At 38.3% G+C, this 17,271-nt stretch overlaps 1 protein-coding gene across 1 annotated transcript in view; it reads left to right on the plus strand.

Moving 5' to 3' along the window:
* The first annotated feature begins 6,835 nt into the window (after positions 1-6,835).
* Positions 6,836-17,271, plus strand: part of LOC140244240 (structural maintenance of chromosomes protein 4-like) — a 31,367-nt gene continuing 20,931 nt past the window's right edge. The window contains exons 1-9 of the mRNA XM_072323875.1: positions 6,836-7,039; positions 7,989-8,183; positions 8,392-8,571; positions 9,498-9,662; positions 10,790-10,917; positions 12,264-12,404; positions 13,449-13,599; positions 14,970-15,134; positions 16,147-16,325. Of these exons, the coding sequence (XP_072179976.1) occupies positions 6,836-7,039; positions 7,989-8,183; positions 8,392-8,571; positions 9,498-9,662; positions 10,790-10,917; positions 12,264-12,404; positions 13,449-13,599; positions 14,970-15,134; positions 16,147-16,325 (1,508 nt within the window). The remainder of the gene's footprint in view (positions 7,040-7,988; positions 8,184-8,391; positions 8,572-9,497; positions 9,663-10,789; positions 10,918-12,263; positions 12,405-13,448; positions 13,600-14,969; positions 15,135-16,146; positions 16,326-17,271) is intronic.

A 17,271-nucleotide genomic window follows, 5' to 3' on the forward strand; every position in this document is an offset into this window, starting at 1 on the left:
GTTTTACTTTTCCGCTATGTTCCTGGCATTATCCCTGATCTTTGGTTGATATCTAACTTCTTCTTTTTTTAATAGAGAAACTCATACTATTTTTGTAACATTGTCGGTAAAGTGAGCTCTGTTATATAAAAGTCTATTTTGGATGCTGCTTCTGACGTAACGAGCAGTGCTTTTATAATTTTCGCCTATCCACTGATTTCCTAGAAGAGCGGAAGTCAAATTTAAATATCACGTGATGGGACTGGATTATATCATGATTATATCTTCTGGATACGGTGACGATTCAACGAATTCAGTGATCCATTCCGTTCAATCAATCGGAATCATCAATCAATCATCATCCAATCATTCATCGATTTTTCTTCTTGGCTCCTTCTAAATTTTACCGCCACACAGATATCAAATGCATCATCAAGAGTACTAGTATACGGAATGCACAATCGTACGCTATATATACAGCAGTTGATGATGTGGATAGATAGGGCTAGTTAATTTAGAAATAAATTTACATTCACGTTTTTGTAGCGTTGACATTGTTCCATTATGTAAAGATTTCATAATTTCGTGTAATTACATGCTGAATGCGTTACTCATTATGCCGGAGCGCTTTGCGAATAATTTTTATCATAATTATATCAAAACATATAGGACAGGGAGCTCCTGTAATGATAACAATAATGCATCTTCTCCAATATGTTTTGATACAATCATGTTCTATATCATAGACCGAAGAAAGAATAGGAATAAAATACAACTATATCAGGTCAGGTCAGATCGACAGCCGCAACATTTTCGTTTTTGTTATTACCATTACATATATATATATATATATATATATATATATATATATATATATATATATATATATATATAAAGACGATGAAGACAAACAAGTTGACATAATGCATTAGAAAATTTGGTTTACAAATAAATGAAGTTGGATTCTAATGCATTATGTCAACTTGTTTGTCTTCATCGTCTTTATATATATATATATATATATATATATATATATATATATATATATATGTATGTATATATATATGTGTGTGTGTGTGTGTATATATACATATATATATATATATATATATATATATATAAATTACGGATATCAATAACACTTTATGTGCCATGTTTAGCGGGTTTTTTTTTTCTTCTTTTGTCGGGACTTCCCAACAATTTCACAAGTGGTTAGATTCGCGATTGTGGAGTATCAACAGTATGTCTGAACGGTAAAATGTATGCGTGCATGTCACATTCACGTCGAGATCATCTCAGTGTGAGGGACTCCTTTTGCACACTCCAACAATGTTTTAGAAAAGTCATTTATGATATTGGCTTCTTCATTTAATTGTGAAATATTGGACATGCAGCAGTGGAATTAACAGTTTCTTTGCACAAACCCGAGATATAAATTCTTACTGACTGTATAGCACATTTTGGTGATTTTGCTCAACATTCAATCTTCATCTAAACATTTCATCTAAACACGTGTTATGGCAAGGTGGTGTCAAGGTGCCATTATCATTACCGGTATATAAGCAACATTCTCTCTGTAGAAGGTTCACAGTAACGTGAAATCTATGACCTTGACGACAAAAGGACAGTTGTTTTTCGTTGCGACAAAGTTTTCTGCTACAAAAGTTAGAGAAGAGCAATTCCGAGTAATTAGAGCACCAATACCAAATAATTTGGTTCATCTCGATTGTTTAGCAATATTGACGCTGTGATCCTCAAGAACATAGGAAAATCAATTATCAATATGACCGGAGGCAAATAATTTCATTGCGCCAGAATTATACCAAACTTTTTTCTCTCATGATATAAGCTCAATGAAGGTTAAAACTTTGTCTCCAAAAAGCAGCAATTGTTTTCATAAAAAGCTTTTCAATCATATCATGAATCCGCGGTTCACTGTATGAATAAGCAGATCATTTTTATATAATAGATGCTCTATATACAAAACCGGTCAGTTGAGATCTTCGACAGCCTTGTGGAACACAACACAAACGATAAGACCTTTAAATCAAAGAAAGAACTATAGAACAATAACTCATGAATGATCTTGAAAGCCTGATTCGGTAAATGCTGTCCTCGTGTATTGTAATAATACTTGGTGAGCTTCATCTTACTGCTCGGTCTCGCTAGCGGAAGTGTGTTATTGTGTCAAAAGTTTCATAAAATGGGTAAGTGCGCCAGCGTCCAACACGCTCACAAGAATTACCACAGAGTTACCCCTAACATGTTTATGTTCCCTCGCTTGCAAGAATGTGATTGGGGTGTCAAAACACTGAATTTGTTTAGATTTGGAGTTTAAACTGATGTCGTTGATAGAAGTCCCATAAATGATTATTTTATTATTGCTCTCCAACAGTCGCAGATAATTTGCCTACCAACTTTTCATCCTAATATAAAATTTTCATCGATCGGCAGACCCAGTTCCTATTCAATTCATTTTTTTCTCCATCTCAACAAACTCAACATATACGCACAATGTGAATGAAAGCAAAGAAATATCAACACAGGTTATAAAAAAAAAAACAAAAAAAAAACAAAAAAAAAAAAACAAGCAAACAGCGTATCATACTTTTGATGGAGATTGAAGAAGGGAGACATTTGGGCGATAAATCATGAAGGATGGAGATGGGGCACCTACTCATACAAAGAAAAGCTTGTATACTGTGGGTCCCACTCATATAAATTATATAAGACTATACACACCATATATACCCGAAGGCACTATCATCGTCAATCTTGCAATGGCATGTATTTATTTATAACCCCTTTTTCTTCTCTATGATTTCTCCTAGACCGTTGTACTGCTTCATCTTCATTAAGCTTGATGATGAAGCACTTCGGGTTAATACCTTTTCAGCACATTGGAAAACCTTCAGGGAGAGTACTTTTTTCCTGTCTTTTTTTTTTTTTTTTTTTGGTGGCGATTTCTTTAATTGAGATCAGAGTCAGACTGAATTACATCAATCGACTTTCTTACCCTTCTTACTCAATTCATCTCTATAGCTAGCTATATTATAAAAATGAGAACAGTGTCGCAACTGATAACTTGCATTCCACTTAAATTCCACTAATATTGTCATGTGCTTAAGAGGTGTCATGGTATCAAGAAATTTGATATGAATATATAGGAACATTTGATTTGATAGCTGTTGAATTGAATACCTCTCACTTAGAAAAGCGTTTTATTTCCTTTAGTAGAGTGGCACGAAAATTATAACTTTTTACAAACAGACGAAAAGGTCCTTTTTTTTTTCTGTGGTTGCAACAAGAAAATTTTATAAACAGGACAAGAGTTTTCCTACATAGATACAAACCCTGTTAATTTGTGAAGATTCTTTCCGTTTTGAAAATGATTCCTATCTATTGTTAGTGGGTTTTTTTTTTTTTGAAAATGAGGGCTCTACGGAAATGATAACGAAATTTACTACCCATGTAATGGCATATTTTGAGATGTTATACTTCAAAGATAAGTATATCATACGAATTACAATCATTACATGTTTTGCGGGTTTTTTTTTTTGGCTAGAATTTGATTGAAGTTTTCCATCAAAGTCCTTTGTATATTCAACGAACTATTAGCAAAGGTGTCTTGTAAACAATGTGTTACTTATTTCTTTTGTCAGCCGCTTTTCTGATCTAGCAAATGTTCATGACGACATGACTCGCCCCGCCAACGGCTCAGTTGCAGGCAAGGTCACCAAGAGCAGCGAGCAGCGGGGATGTTACAGAAGAAGTGGAATCTGTTCGCAATTTGTGCAAATTTACACGTAGGTTCTATAGCATGACAATGAATGCTATGCATTTCACATGCTTTGATGTTCCATGCTCCAAGCAGCTCTTCCCTATAGAATTTGGATATGGAGACCAAAGGAGAGGTTCTCGATGTTTATCATTTTCAGCTGTATTTCAGAGGAAATGTTGAAATCCTATCTTTGACTAATTTGGTGGTAATCTTGTACGGAACAACATCACTATTTGACTCCTCGTTATAAAGTACCCCTGGACTGAAAAAGGTGTATAAGTAGGCCTATCTCATAAATAATAATGATGATAATAATAGTAATAATAATAATAATAATAATAATAATAATAATAACAACAATAATAATAACATAGATAACCATCTTGTGCACATTGTGCATATAAGTTCGCCAGGTTGATGAGCACTCGAATGTTAAATCTTAAGACTTAAGTAATTGACTAATGCGTGTTTCTGCGTGTTTAGTAGTATTTTACAGGTAAAGAATTGCAATTTTATTGCATACTAAACAGTTATAGAGCCTACTAATGGCTAGTTATGTTGTATTTTAGGAATAATGCATACGTAAACAAAAGTGCTGTCTTTGTCACATCATATTTTTCTCATTATGACCTTAGTTCAACTCGCATGTACTAGTATACAGACCTTGTGCTTATACCAAGACAAACTTTTGTACATTCCGGTGAAGTTTCATCTAATTTATGTTTTGTGTAATTTTCGAATTTATGATATACTACTTTGTGATGTGAGAAATATGAAAATAAATTGAAATGGAAAAAAAATGAAATGGGCATAACTTCTTGGCGGCACGGAGCATGGGTATACTATTGATAAAGGAGAGATTCTTGTTTCTTCTCCATCTCTTGGCCTATATAGTCTAGATCCCCTCTATAGCAGTAAAATCTCCCTGGTGGGAGTCAGTGGGTGGGAGATACTGTTCCTTGCGCAATACTCTCGAAGCAAGCAGCCGCCGGTAGATGGCGTCGTTCTCCGTGGCGGAATAAATTGGCCAATCAGCTGGCGTGATTATCCTTCGGTAACGAACTAGCGCCTTTTTCGAGAACGGTTGAACCTGTTGTAACACTCATTTTACCTCTTTATTTCAGTCTTGGTAAGTTTTGGGGTTGATTTTGTTTTGTATTCTAATATAAAGATATGAGTAGGAAAGGTTTATTTGTCTTATAAAGCTGAAAAATAGCAATAATATGATTTAAACTTGCCACGTTTTGCGATCTCCGATCTCTTGTAATGTGAAGTCCCACACAATGTAATGTATGTATTGTATGAACCTCGAAATTGAACGTAACACCACACTGACCATTGCAATTGGCACTGCAATGCACTGCGTGCTGTATAGAGAGTAGTGTAACAGTTTACAAGGCGTAACACTTAGGGCCTTAAAAGACATAGAACATTGCCTAGCCCGACCAGACGCCGTGCGTGCGATGCACGACTTATACAGCGACTGGGCTGTCGTTAAATGTGGGGGTTGACGTGACCGATGAAAGATCTATCTCATCTAGCAAGTGTCTAGAGCTAGATCTAGATCTATCTCATCATGCTCATCTTGGGCCCGTTTAATAAAACTTGCCATCAGTGACAGTGACCAGTAACAAGTTACAATGTACACCTGTAAATTTACACCTAACAAAATAGGTCTCTAGATTGAACATTTTGTTTTCCCAAATTTATGTAACTTTTATTGATTTCTGTTGCCCTGGTAGGCTGGACATGCAGTGAGCAAAGCAAGATAGGGACCTAGATCTAGATCTAATGACTTTGATGAAAATTGTACATGTAACGTAGGGCCTAGGCTATGGATTTTTTTTTTTTTTCATTCAATTGACCAGTTAGGGGCCTAACGTTACATCTAACGTTAGATTTCTACACTTTTGTAAAGGCATGACGACTTCTGCACACAAAGCAGTGACAGAAACACGAGAAACTTAGAATTTACTTGCAAAAGCAGCAGGGAACACCACTTGATAGTCAATCACCATATAAAATGCAAGCTACATGTGATACACATGTAGGAACCGAATTGCGAGAAACGCTTTCATCATACTGTGGCATTTGGCAATTTATCGATCGTTTTGGGTGGGTTTCGGCGTTTGAGCAGAATATGCCAACTTGGCACACTGTCGACTGAGTCAGGTGTGTCAACGTGGCACATAAACTTATTAAGAATAAACAATGACAATGTCAACACGCTGTTAGTTAGACCTCTTCTGGTAACAGTGCCCTGGGGTGTCATGGTTACGGTCTATTGAATACTCCAGTCTCCACTGCTTGAGCGTGTGTGTGCATCCCCTTATCTTTCTCTTTCTTTTCTATTTGTAGTATTTCTCCTTCTTTCCTTTTTCTTTCATTTTCAGGTACAGTATTTCTACAAGCATTCTAAATTTCATTTTCCATCCTATTAAGCATTTCTTTGTGGGTTTCTTCCTTTTGTCTGACTTTTCTCAATTTCCTATTCAATCTCATTTTCTGCCTATCTGTTTGTTGTTCCTTCTCGTAATCTTTCCCTCCATCTACATTTCTGCATTTCCTTTCTTAACTTTCCTGCCAAAATTTGAATGTGCGCAAAAGCATAGGTTCTAAATGCAGCCGGCAGTCAAATTTTGGATAACTTTATAGTCACTTTATGGGCAGCATATTCTAAAAGTGTAAACTACCATCAAAAGGATTGTTGCTGTAGAGTATTGCCTTATATCATTAATCTTCTTGTTAATGACGCTGACATTAATCTTCTTGTTAATGACGCTGACAAACATTAATAAAGGAGTGAGGAAAAAAGTGAGTTGCATGCTGGATGTCTTTAGTTTATGAACAATGAAGATTATATATTGATTGACAGTTGACTGAGGTCGTCAGTGGACCCATAAAAATGGAATCATTCAGACTTGTAGACCCACTTGACTGTATTGATATGAATCCAACAAATCTGAATTCATTTAAAGCTTGTTTTCTTGGATTAATCTGTGCTGCTTTGTGCAGTGAAGTTATGACGACATTTTTAGGGGGTATTTTTTGCTTTTACCCTATAAACAGCAAAGAATGCCGGTTCTGACTGAGCCCGACCCCACCCAGGCTGGAGGGGATGCCGGGAATGAGCCAGCGGAGGTCATGGAGACCAGTGAGCCTCTACCCCAGGAACCATCTCCTGCGACGGCTTCGCAACCAAGGCTCATGATAACCCAGATTGTCACAGAGAACTTCAAGTCGTACGCTGGCAAAGTGGTTCTTGGGCCATTTCACAAGGTTTGTGCTTGAATGATAATGAGCTAGCAATGAAGTATGATCTCTCCACTAATGCAGGGATTTCAAAACTTCCTATGTACCCCATAACTGTGAAACCACAATTTTAGTTGTGTTTGGCTTCTCGGGTGTCTATGTCATTACCGTATAACGAGGAATGTTCGCTTGCATTTTAATTTCGCGAATTTCGCGAGCGCCAAAATTCGCGAAATTAAAATGCATGCGAAAGTTCTTGCCTACACAATATGCATTGGATGCCAGTGGCAATTTGTGAAAATTTCATGCTGCGAGAAAGACTGTCAGTTCCAATTTGCGAAATTTTCATGCCATGAATATATCATGTTTTACAGTATCTAGTCAAATTTATATCCATAAGTAGATCCATTGTATGCTTACATTGTTGGAATGCCACTAATGGTAGCTGACAGCAAACTATTGCTTGGTTATCCTTTTGTCTGTTGACTGGTAAATGATCATACATCCTTGCCATCTTGAGTATTTAGGAGATAATGCTTCCTTATAGTTATTAAAAGATGGAAAATTGTTTACAATGACATGATTTATTGATCTCATGAAAAAAGAAAGAAATGAACTGATGATTCTGAGCAAGTCAGTTGATCCAATAATGACTGTTTTTCAATGATGACTCCACCTTCTCTTTGTAGTGTAATTTTACTACATGCTCTGAAAGTACGCTTCAATCGATTGATGTATAGTGAGGCTAGATCTTTGATCAAACTTTTACATTAATAAGAAAACTTTTCAATTATCAAAGTATCGCATGTTTTCACCAAGTAGTGATTGTGTTAGCAGCCACATGTTGCATGTGAATCAATGATATCATCAACCCATGCCTTGACCATTCTGTTTCTAATATTCTATTCTTATTAACACAAATTTGAACACATGGTGGACTTACAGTTCCAGTCTTTGATTATCTTGCACACCACAGAGTTTTTCCTGCATCATCGGCCCCAATGGGAGTGGAAAGTCTAACGTGATCGACTCCATGCTGTTTGTCTTTGGCTACCGAGCCGCCAAGATCCGTTCCAAGAAGCTCTCCGTCCTCATTCACAAGTCTGAGAACCACAAGGAGTTGACCAGCTGTACTGTCGCTGTCCACTTCCAAAAGATCATTGATCTTGGGGTGAGGAAATAATTTTGGTACCCCCCCCCTCAATTCTGGATGTTACATAAAGTTCTTTTTTTTTACCACTTGCGCCGTCAGGCAAGCAGATTTTCAATTGTTGCAGAACACCCCACACATGAATTTTGCTTACTTTTTAGTATTATTATCATTTATTTTAAGTTTATTTGTATTTGCATTTTTTTTCTCATTGTTCTGGTCTGTCTAGCCTGGTGACGAAGAGTATGAGGTGGTGCCAAACAGCCAGTTTGTAGTGTCAAGGACGGCCCACAAGGATAACAGCAGCAGCTACTACCTGGACGGGAAGAAGGTGAACTTCAAGGAGTGCACAGCCCTCCTCCGCAAGGCTGGAGTTGATCTGGATCACAACCGGTTCCTCATCCTGCAGGTTAGTTTCATCCCAGTCAGTCATGCCACTTTCGCACATTGCTTTCATCGGGCTGGTGCAGATGGTTCCATGACATTTGCTCCTGCGACAATTGCTCCCATGAAATATCTGCATGCTAAGCCAAACAGAAATTCTACCCACAAACATATCTCTAACCCTTATCTTAATCCTCACATCTCAAGCTAAACCTAAACCCCTATCGCAACCCTAATTCTTGCCCTGAGTCTTTGGAGAAAAGAAGACCGGAGCAATTGTAGCAGGAGCAAATGTTGTGTCACCAGTGTAGATATACAATGTATACAAAAGTCGTCAGTCTGTATCCAGATGTCAATTCAGTTTACCCTTCCTTGTTTCAGCATGTAGAATACACCATCAGATACAATATAGTGTAATAAGAGATGAAAACAGCATAACCTTCCTGATTTTCAGATTCCGAATTTTATTTCTGGTAAGATGATATTAAAAACCATGTATGAAATATTAAAAGCAGAGGTCCTAGTAAAAGGTTGGACTTGCCTTTTATTAATACCTGCTGCTTTCTTTTACTTTATGTTTGGATATCACAGCCATTCCAAAACTGATTTTCATCAAATAAACTTTGAATTCCCCAAAAGCATTATACCTCTGTCAAATTCTGCAAGAGGTTTCTCATTATCACTCAAAGTTGGAAACCTGAAGACCCATCTCAACCAAAACTATAGTATACCATCCATTTAACAGGGCTCTACACAAACCCATTTCTGCTACTCGTCCGACCTGTCCGTTGGTCCAGTTTTTCCATTTTTTACTGGTAAATTCCTGAAAAAAGTTACTGGTCCGACAGTGATTTGTACTGGTCAGGGACCGTTGGACCAGTGCCAATGTGCAGCCTTATATTTACAAGCGAAGAAGGGCATAAGCAATTCTTTGATGGCTGGGTTCCACAGGGTGAGGTGGAGCAGATTGCCATGATGAAGCCCAAGGCCCAGAGTGAGCATGAGGAAGGGATGCTGGAGTACCTTGAGGACATCATCGGCAGCAACCAGTTCAAGGAAGCCATCGAGGAGCTGGCCAAGAAGGTGGAGGAGCTCAACGAGGAGAGGGGAGAGAAGGTGAGCTGGCGCCCTCATGGGGCTAGCCTCTTTTAGCTTTTCACGCGCCACGTTCACGTGCCAGACGCGATCGACGCTTTGCCAACTGCACATATTTTTGCTCAAATGCACAACCGTGCACAACCGATCAATAATTTGCAATGTGCCACAGTACATTGAAAGCGTTATCGTGCGTTTCTGTTCCTCACACATATACACCTACATCACAGCAAAGCTTACAATTTTCTTTACAACTTTGCGGTACTGGATTCCTAGCCTAAGGGGTTTTATAAAAAGGTCCATGGTTTTGAGAAAGAAAAACAAAAAATGTCTTTCCAAAGTGCACCAAAGCAAATTACGGGATGAATCCTATGCGTAGACTGGGAGGTTGGCTGAAAGAAATCCTTAACTGCTTGATGTTTTTCTCGGCATGGGGACTGCTTGCAAGAGACTCTTGTGTGAGCTCTTTTTAAGCATTATGTGGAGCAGAGGTCGGCCAACATCCACAATACATAGTTTTCCAAATATATGGTCCCTTTAAATTCTGCAGCTATCCTACCATAAATGGAAGGCTCTTCAACCAATGAAATGTTATAGTTGCTCTAGCTGTGTAATGATGAGGTAATTGTGATATTCAGTAATAATATCAATTACAAGTTAGATGATAAATGCCAAAGAGTATTCAGATTTGTAAATTATCTAGATACATTTTCACAAGTTTATTTGTCTCTTCAATATGTTAAAGTAAGATATGGAATTTATCGAATAAAATGTTTAGGATTTTCCCTCTCATGCACAAACCCCTTTTTGCCAGTTGCTTGTCTGTTACTTACTTCTCCATGATATAGTTCACAAAGCTTATGAAAGAATTGTCTGTTTATATACTACATGTATTTTATTTTGTGTCCTTCACTTGTATTTTACCCTTTTATCACATTTGAGTACAAAAGTATAGCCACACGAGCAGAATGATATATAATCTTATTTATTTTTTTTTCAGTTTAATGACCTGTGGGAAAACAAATGCAGTTGAATGGCAATAAATATTTCCGGTTCCCATTGTCTGGATGGATGAACGCTTATGAAAGTTTAAAATGACTTTTACTTTAGAACTGAACTGAATGAATTTTCTGTACATGTCTCCCCAGCTGACTCGAGTGAAGGCCGTGGAGTCAGAGATGGAGGAACTTGAGGGGCCAATGAAGGAGGCCAAGGAGTTCCTCAAGTCGGAGAATGAGGTGACCAAGAAGAAGAACATGCTGTATCAAAAGTACATGTAAGTTGCCACGATCATTTCATCCATACTTGTGAAGCTGGTCCGTAGTTTCAGAGATTCCAACCAATATGATTTTATAGTATTTAGTGCCATAAACAGTGTGAAATGTGATATTATAGTATCACCTCTTCAAAGTATGACTTTTCATATTTCGAATTGAAAAAAAAAATGAATCCAATATGAACTACAGAAAACTGCAGAAAACTGCAGAAAACTGCTTCATCACACAGAAAGATGTGCTAAAAATTCTTGCAACCCCTACAAAAACATTGAACAACAAGCCTAAATGGGCGGAAAATATGCAAATGCCTTTGATACAATTTTCTCAACAATGTTGATGAAGTAGCAACATTTTACTGGGCCGTCCTTACCAAGGAAACATTTTTCTGACATTTTATTGGCCCAGGGCCAAGGGCTAGTGGTGATTTCAAGATTTCATGAAAATCTGATTTTCCTCTCAAAAATCAGATTTTTTGTAGGATATTCCATTTGGATTTTTTTATGTCAAGAAGTTGGCATCTTTGTTGTCCTGTTTTATGTTTTTTGCAAGTTTTACAGCCTGCGGTCTCTGTATGTGGCATACCTGGCATTTTTTGTGGGGGCAACAGTTTGTGAATTGGGGCTTGTAAGACAACTCTGTCATACTAGTAGTATTCACAGTTGAGAAGCATAGCAGCAGAACGAGAAAAGAGAATTCATTTTGCAAGAACGAAACTTAAACTGCAACTTTCCCACATTTTAGACAGTGATTGTACATCTCATTTTGCTATATGAGTAGTAGACTTGTGTGTATTTGATTTTGTCAATATCAATTGATTCGTGAAATTTGTGTAACTAAGACCACCGTCAAATATGAAACGTCGCTTCGATTTTCTGTGAAGAGTGTCACCTAGTAGTCTTGTTCAGTCCTGCCGGTTATGTTTTAACCTAAAACAACCTGATTTTGCTTTATGCTAATAATGATCTGTGACACAGTAGTATGAGGGATGTAGTTATTTTTTGTATTTTTGTATTTTTCTTTCACAAATACTTTCAGATATGTCAACATCAATTAAACATTTTTGTTATGAGAAACTTCTCATAATGACCAAATGTATTCACTAATGGTTTTCTCAAGTTCCATTATTATTTTTTTTTTATTGTGTCCACTTCCATGTACACATATATGTGATATTATTTTAATTACTGAATTGCCTGTTTTCAGAAGTTTAGATGAAACATTACCATTTTCTTCCCTATGAAATCTATGAATCAGAATTGCCATAATTTGTGAAATATTTTTTTGGTATTATTTCCTTGTGTTTGCTATAAAAGAATTAAACAAATAATCTTTCTTTGGATACCAGAGCGGAGTGCAGTGAGAACAGAGCAAAGGCTGAGGAGAAGAGAACCTCCATCCAGGATGGGATGAAAGAGATGGAGGAGGAATTAAAGACTCTAGTGGCTGAAACCAAGGCTAAGAACAAAGAACACAAGAAGCTCTGCAGGTAAAGTATCCCGTACAGTAAAAGTGGAAATTTTCGCAGTGTGGAAATTTTCACACATCCAGAAGCTAGCATGAAAATAAAAGCTTGCAAATATTTTAACTTGCCATATGTTCCAGGAATTAATGTTCTGATTCTGCGGAATTAAAAACACACAAAATTCAACTTACCCAGCCTGCCAACACAGAAATATTACTCCCGCGAAAATATCTACCCTAACACTATTCAGTCACTGGTGTGCTAATGCCAAGTACTTGCAGAACACTGTGCGGCACCTCAAGTCGTATTTGAAATTTGATGCTTTCCAGTGGAATCTTGTGGTTGCACAGGATGCCCCCAACAAATGGAAAATGCTATGTCATCTGTGTTCTACCATAATAAAATAATAAAAGTAAGAAAATATTTATGCCGGGGGGGGGGGGGGGGGGGGGTGTGTTAAATGTGCTTTGATAGATTTTTGATCAATTGTCACCCTCTGTACAAATGTATAAATTTGAACAATTTTAACAAACATGTCGGAAAAAGAACCAGTTTGAATCAAACCTGTCATCTACTGCTTTCCTGGCAGCAACACTACCACCAGGAAATCTCAGGTTGCCAGCATTTGCACAATGAACTCAGGAAAAGTACCCAGACTTGGAATTCCGATATGGTTATGTTTAATAGTCCAAGGCGGGCAAGGCTTATTGAATGAAAAGTCCAACACTGTAACCAAAGCCTGACATTCAAGACTGATGCTGGTCATGGTATGTCACAGAAATCTGTGCAACTTTTGTGTTAAGGTGATATTCAATGGAAAGTATTCCACACTTTGTCCTTGGTGTGCTATCTTGACATGTTTAGTTTTCTTATTCAACGACCCTGAATCTATTGCTGGTGTTTGTTTAACTGTTTTGTCTGGTACAAGTAAATGCTTCTTACACTCTTGGTATTTTTTGACACATTTCCTTTGGAGAAAACGATAATTTTCAGGTTTGGCATACAGTTTTCCACCACCAGAATGCCACTAATCTGTTGCCTCTGTGTCTTTGTCATCACCCCATACAGTCAGTACGAGAAGCTGGCAGAGAACGCAGAGCAGAAGAAGGCCGACTTTGCCGAGTTTGAGCGCCAGGACGTCAAATGCCGCGAGGACCTGAAGCACACGAGGGAGAAGCAGAAGAAACTCGTAAAGAATCTGCAGAAGGAGAAGAGCAAGGTGAGAGTATTTTCTGTGCCTCTGAGAGGAGAACCATTTGAGACCCACCTTAAAGGGACGGTATAGTTCTGGTTGAGATGGGGGATTCAAGTTTTATCTTTTTGCGAGATATAATATTAAAATCACTGATATATGAGATATGAAAGAGCATAAATTTCTGAAAGGATTTTAAGTTCATTTGTTCAAAGTTTGTTTTGAAATGGCTGAGATATGAAGAGGTCTTAATCAAAGGTGGCCCCACCTTTTATTAGGACCACTTTGATTTACGTCTTTTTTTTTTTTCTTTTTTTTTGATATCTCATTGCTTCAAGATAGATTTTCATCAAATTAACTTTGAAGTCCTCTTAGGATTATGTGCTCTCAAGTGGTTTTATTATCTGGCAAAAAGTTCAAATCTGAATCCCCACCTCAACCAAAATTATACCATCCCTTGAACTTGCCAAGATCTGTCATCAGTTTTCAATGATCCATCCAAACTTGACCTAATTGTAGATTAGCAAGCCAGCACACTCAGGTGTAGCAATGTGTCTCAGACTCAGTCCAAAAGAAGGGCTGCAATGACAAAATAGAGATTAGGGGATCAATAATAAGCTCTATGCAGTGAAAATTAATTTCATGTCATCTAGACCAGTTGATTGAATGAAGCACTCCAGTGAGTGCACCAATCAGCAAATAAAGAACAATAAGGTTTGAATAAAGTATAATTTCACACTTTCTCCAAGTTAGCTTGAATGAATAGAATAAACTCAGATGAAACAGAATAAGAGAGTTATGGGTTGTCAAAGTTTTACAGGATTCCATGTCATAGTAATGTTTGCATCAATCATTTAAAATGCAAAGTAGACGTTGCAAGTGCTAATTGACAGACAGATACAGCGTTCACTCTGACAATTCCTGGAGCCGAGATTTGTTAAAGTGTTTATCTACACAATGCACTGAATGCCAGTGACAATTCGCGAAAAATTTAATGTCACGAAAAAGGTTGTTGGCTCCAGGTCGTGAAAGTTCATGCCACGAATATATCTGGTGTTGAAGTATTCACTTGCTAGCCCTCTAAGATGAAAGTTATATAGCCTAAGTAAGTGAATATGTGTCCTTTTAATTAGATAGTGGATCATAGATTACAGATATGACAGTGTCTTAAATTGCTGTCAGTCATGTGAAACTGTTGGTAGGAATCTGAAAAGTGATACTTCTAGCCCCTTTCATTTAAAGGCATGTATAAAATCAGAAGGGAGGGATCTGTATAGGCTTGTACGTAATTTACTGAAACACACATGGAAGCAGTTGGTGAGCTACATGTATGCTGCGTGCTTGACGATAGACATTCTTGATGGAATGCTTGGTCATCTTTTTAATTATCTCTGTAGTTGGAGACACTCTTGGCCGTACCCGGGGACAGCGAGAAAGAAATCGAAGAGCTAGAGAAGAAGAAGGATGCCCTCGAGGAGAAGCTGAAGGTAGAGGAGACTAAGATGAGCGAGATCATGGCATCCCTCAAGACAGAGACCCAGGGTATCCAGGCTGAGAAAGAGGTAAATTCAGGGGCGGCCACTGACCGTTTTTTCTTACTTTTTCCTACTGTCAGGTTTTGCTGTCCAGGGGCCTGTTTCATAAAGATTGAGTGTAAGTCACAATCAATCGCAAATTGCATTTCATAAACAACTTTTCGATTGATCGCAAGTAATGCTCAATCTACTGATAGTTACGCTTGATTTTTCTTGAAATCAAGTGTAAGTGTCTTTGTGAAACTGGACTTGTGCTCAATATTGAACTTACGCTTGATTCACCGAGTTATGCTCAATAAATCTAGCATGAGATCAATCGCAGCTCTTTTCGAAACGGGCACGAGGATGGCCACTGACTGTTTTTCTGACTCTTCCAACAGTCTGGTTTTGCTGTAGATTGCTGAGAAAGAGGTAAAGTCCGGAACGGCCACTGACTGTTTTTCTGACTCTTTTCTACAGTCGAGTTTTGCTGTATATTGGTCCTGGGACATGCTAATTTCAGATTGATGTCATGTTGCTATGTGATGAGGTGCTGAAAAGATGCACACCCTGCAGAATTTCAGCAAACCAGGATTCAGCAATTTGCCACCATTATAAGAATAAATGCAGTGCATTCATCTTGTGGGTGGTAAAACTTGTACAAGTTACTGATTTTGTGAATATCAACACACTAGCAAAATTTGCAAAAATGAAAACACTTCTAAGAATATGCTTCTCTGACAGACCAAATTCTTTTTTCCCCAACGTCTGCATTGAAGGAGGACCATCTTTTGATACTTTACTATTGACATGACACGGCTGTGACTGGAATTGCTATTTGTATAGACACATCAACGGAAAAGGTCTCCAGACAGTCAAGCTGTTGTAACTTCTTTTTTGTACAATTGACAGAGCCCAAATTTCTCAACCATTTGCTACTTGCAACCACTGCTTGCACTCAGCACAACACCAATCCTTTCCAGAGTAGGATGACCTTGACCTGCCGTGACCCTTAACCCTTAAACCTCAACATTTTACCTCTCACCCAATGTCAATTAAGGCCAAGGAGGCGGAACTCATGGGCCTACAGAAGGAGCTGAATGAGGCCAAGTCCCAGAAGACCCTGGCCGATTCGGAGCTGGGCCGCCAACTGAAGAAGATAGAGGGCGCCAGAACCAATCTGGAGAAGGCTCGCACCAACCTGAAGACCATCGCAGAGAATGTTGTGGAGTGGCGCAGGTAAACAAACATACCGAAACCAAAGAGTCGTTCTTCAACTAAGTTCATCTCTCCCATTTCTTATCATGAGCACATCTGACCGTTTTGTTTTTGTACTTTTTACTCTGGAAAAACAGGGATACCAAGATAGTGTTGATCTTTATCATGGGAGTAATATCTGCCGTTATAAAATGGGTTCAAGAATGTAGCCAATAGGAAGCGCTGAAATGAGTCGCGTGTGCTTTGGTTATTCTAGTCCCATCGCACTGCGTGTTAAATCCACCGTGGTTAAATCCTATTGCTGATCGTCTGTGCGCGCGGCGGCTCCTTTGAATTGCATGCATACATACAGTACGCACTGTCAATCCTGTAAACAACTTCTAGTTCGGGCTGCCGGCCGGCCGGCCTTTCTTCCCTTGTGCATAACATGTGTGGCGTACGTGACGTACACTTTGTACAGTACAGTAGACCAAGCGTTGTGGGACCGGACGCGTACATGGAGTCACTTTGGAGGGCAAATCCAACAATTTAGCAGGTTAATTCTCACGCCGTTTTCAGAGTATGTTGTCTAGTAGGCCTATATGAGGAGTCTATATCAAGTCTTTAAGGTAAAGGGTGCATATTCTATGTAAAATAAGTAAGTTCTCATGCGGGAACTTAAGTGTCCGGAAACCCAACCCCCCATCTTACTTATACTGTATGTGCGGGATTTCCGAGTGCGACGTGCGTAAATGTTTGGGACGAACATCTTTGGACGTCTTGACCCACAGAGGTACGTGAAAAACGCTGGAAAATGCTGTTAGTTTTCAAATTTTCGACCCATTTTATAAAACAAATGATGCACAGGATTATTTCGTGGTGTTAGTGGAGGCGTAACTCACTCTCGGGTATTTACAATGTAGTGCAACATGTACTCGGCTTCGCCTCGTGCGTGTTTCACAATTGTAAATACCCTCGAGTGCACTAT

This window comes from Diadema setosum, chromosome 21 (genome assembly GCF_964275005.1).
Source record: "Diadema setosum chromosome 21, eeDiaSeto1, whole genome shotgun sequence".
NCBI lineage: Eukaryota > Metazoa > Echinodermata > Echinoidea > Diadematoida > Diadematidae > Diadema > Diadema setosum.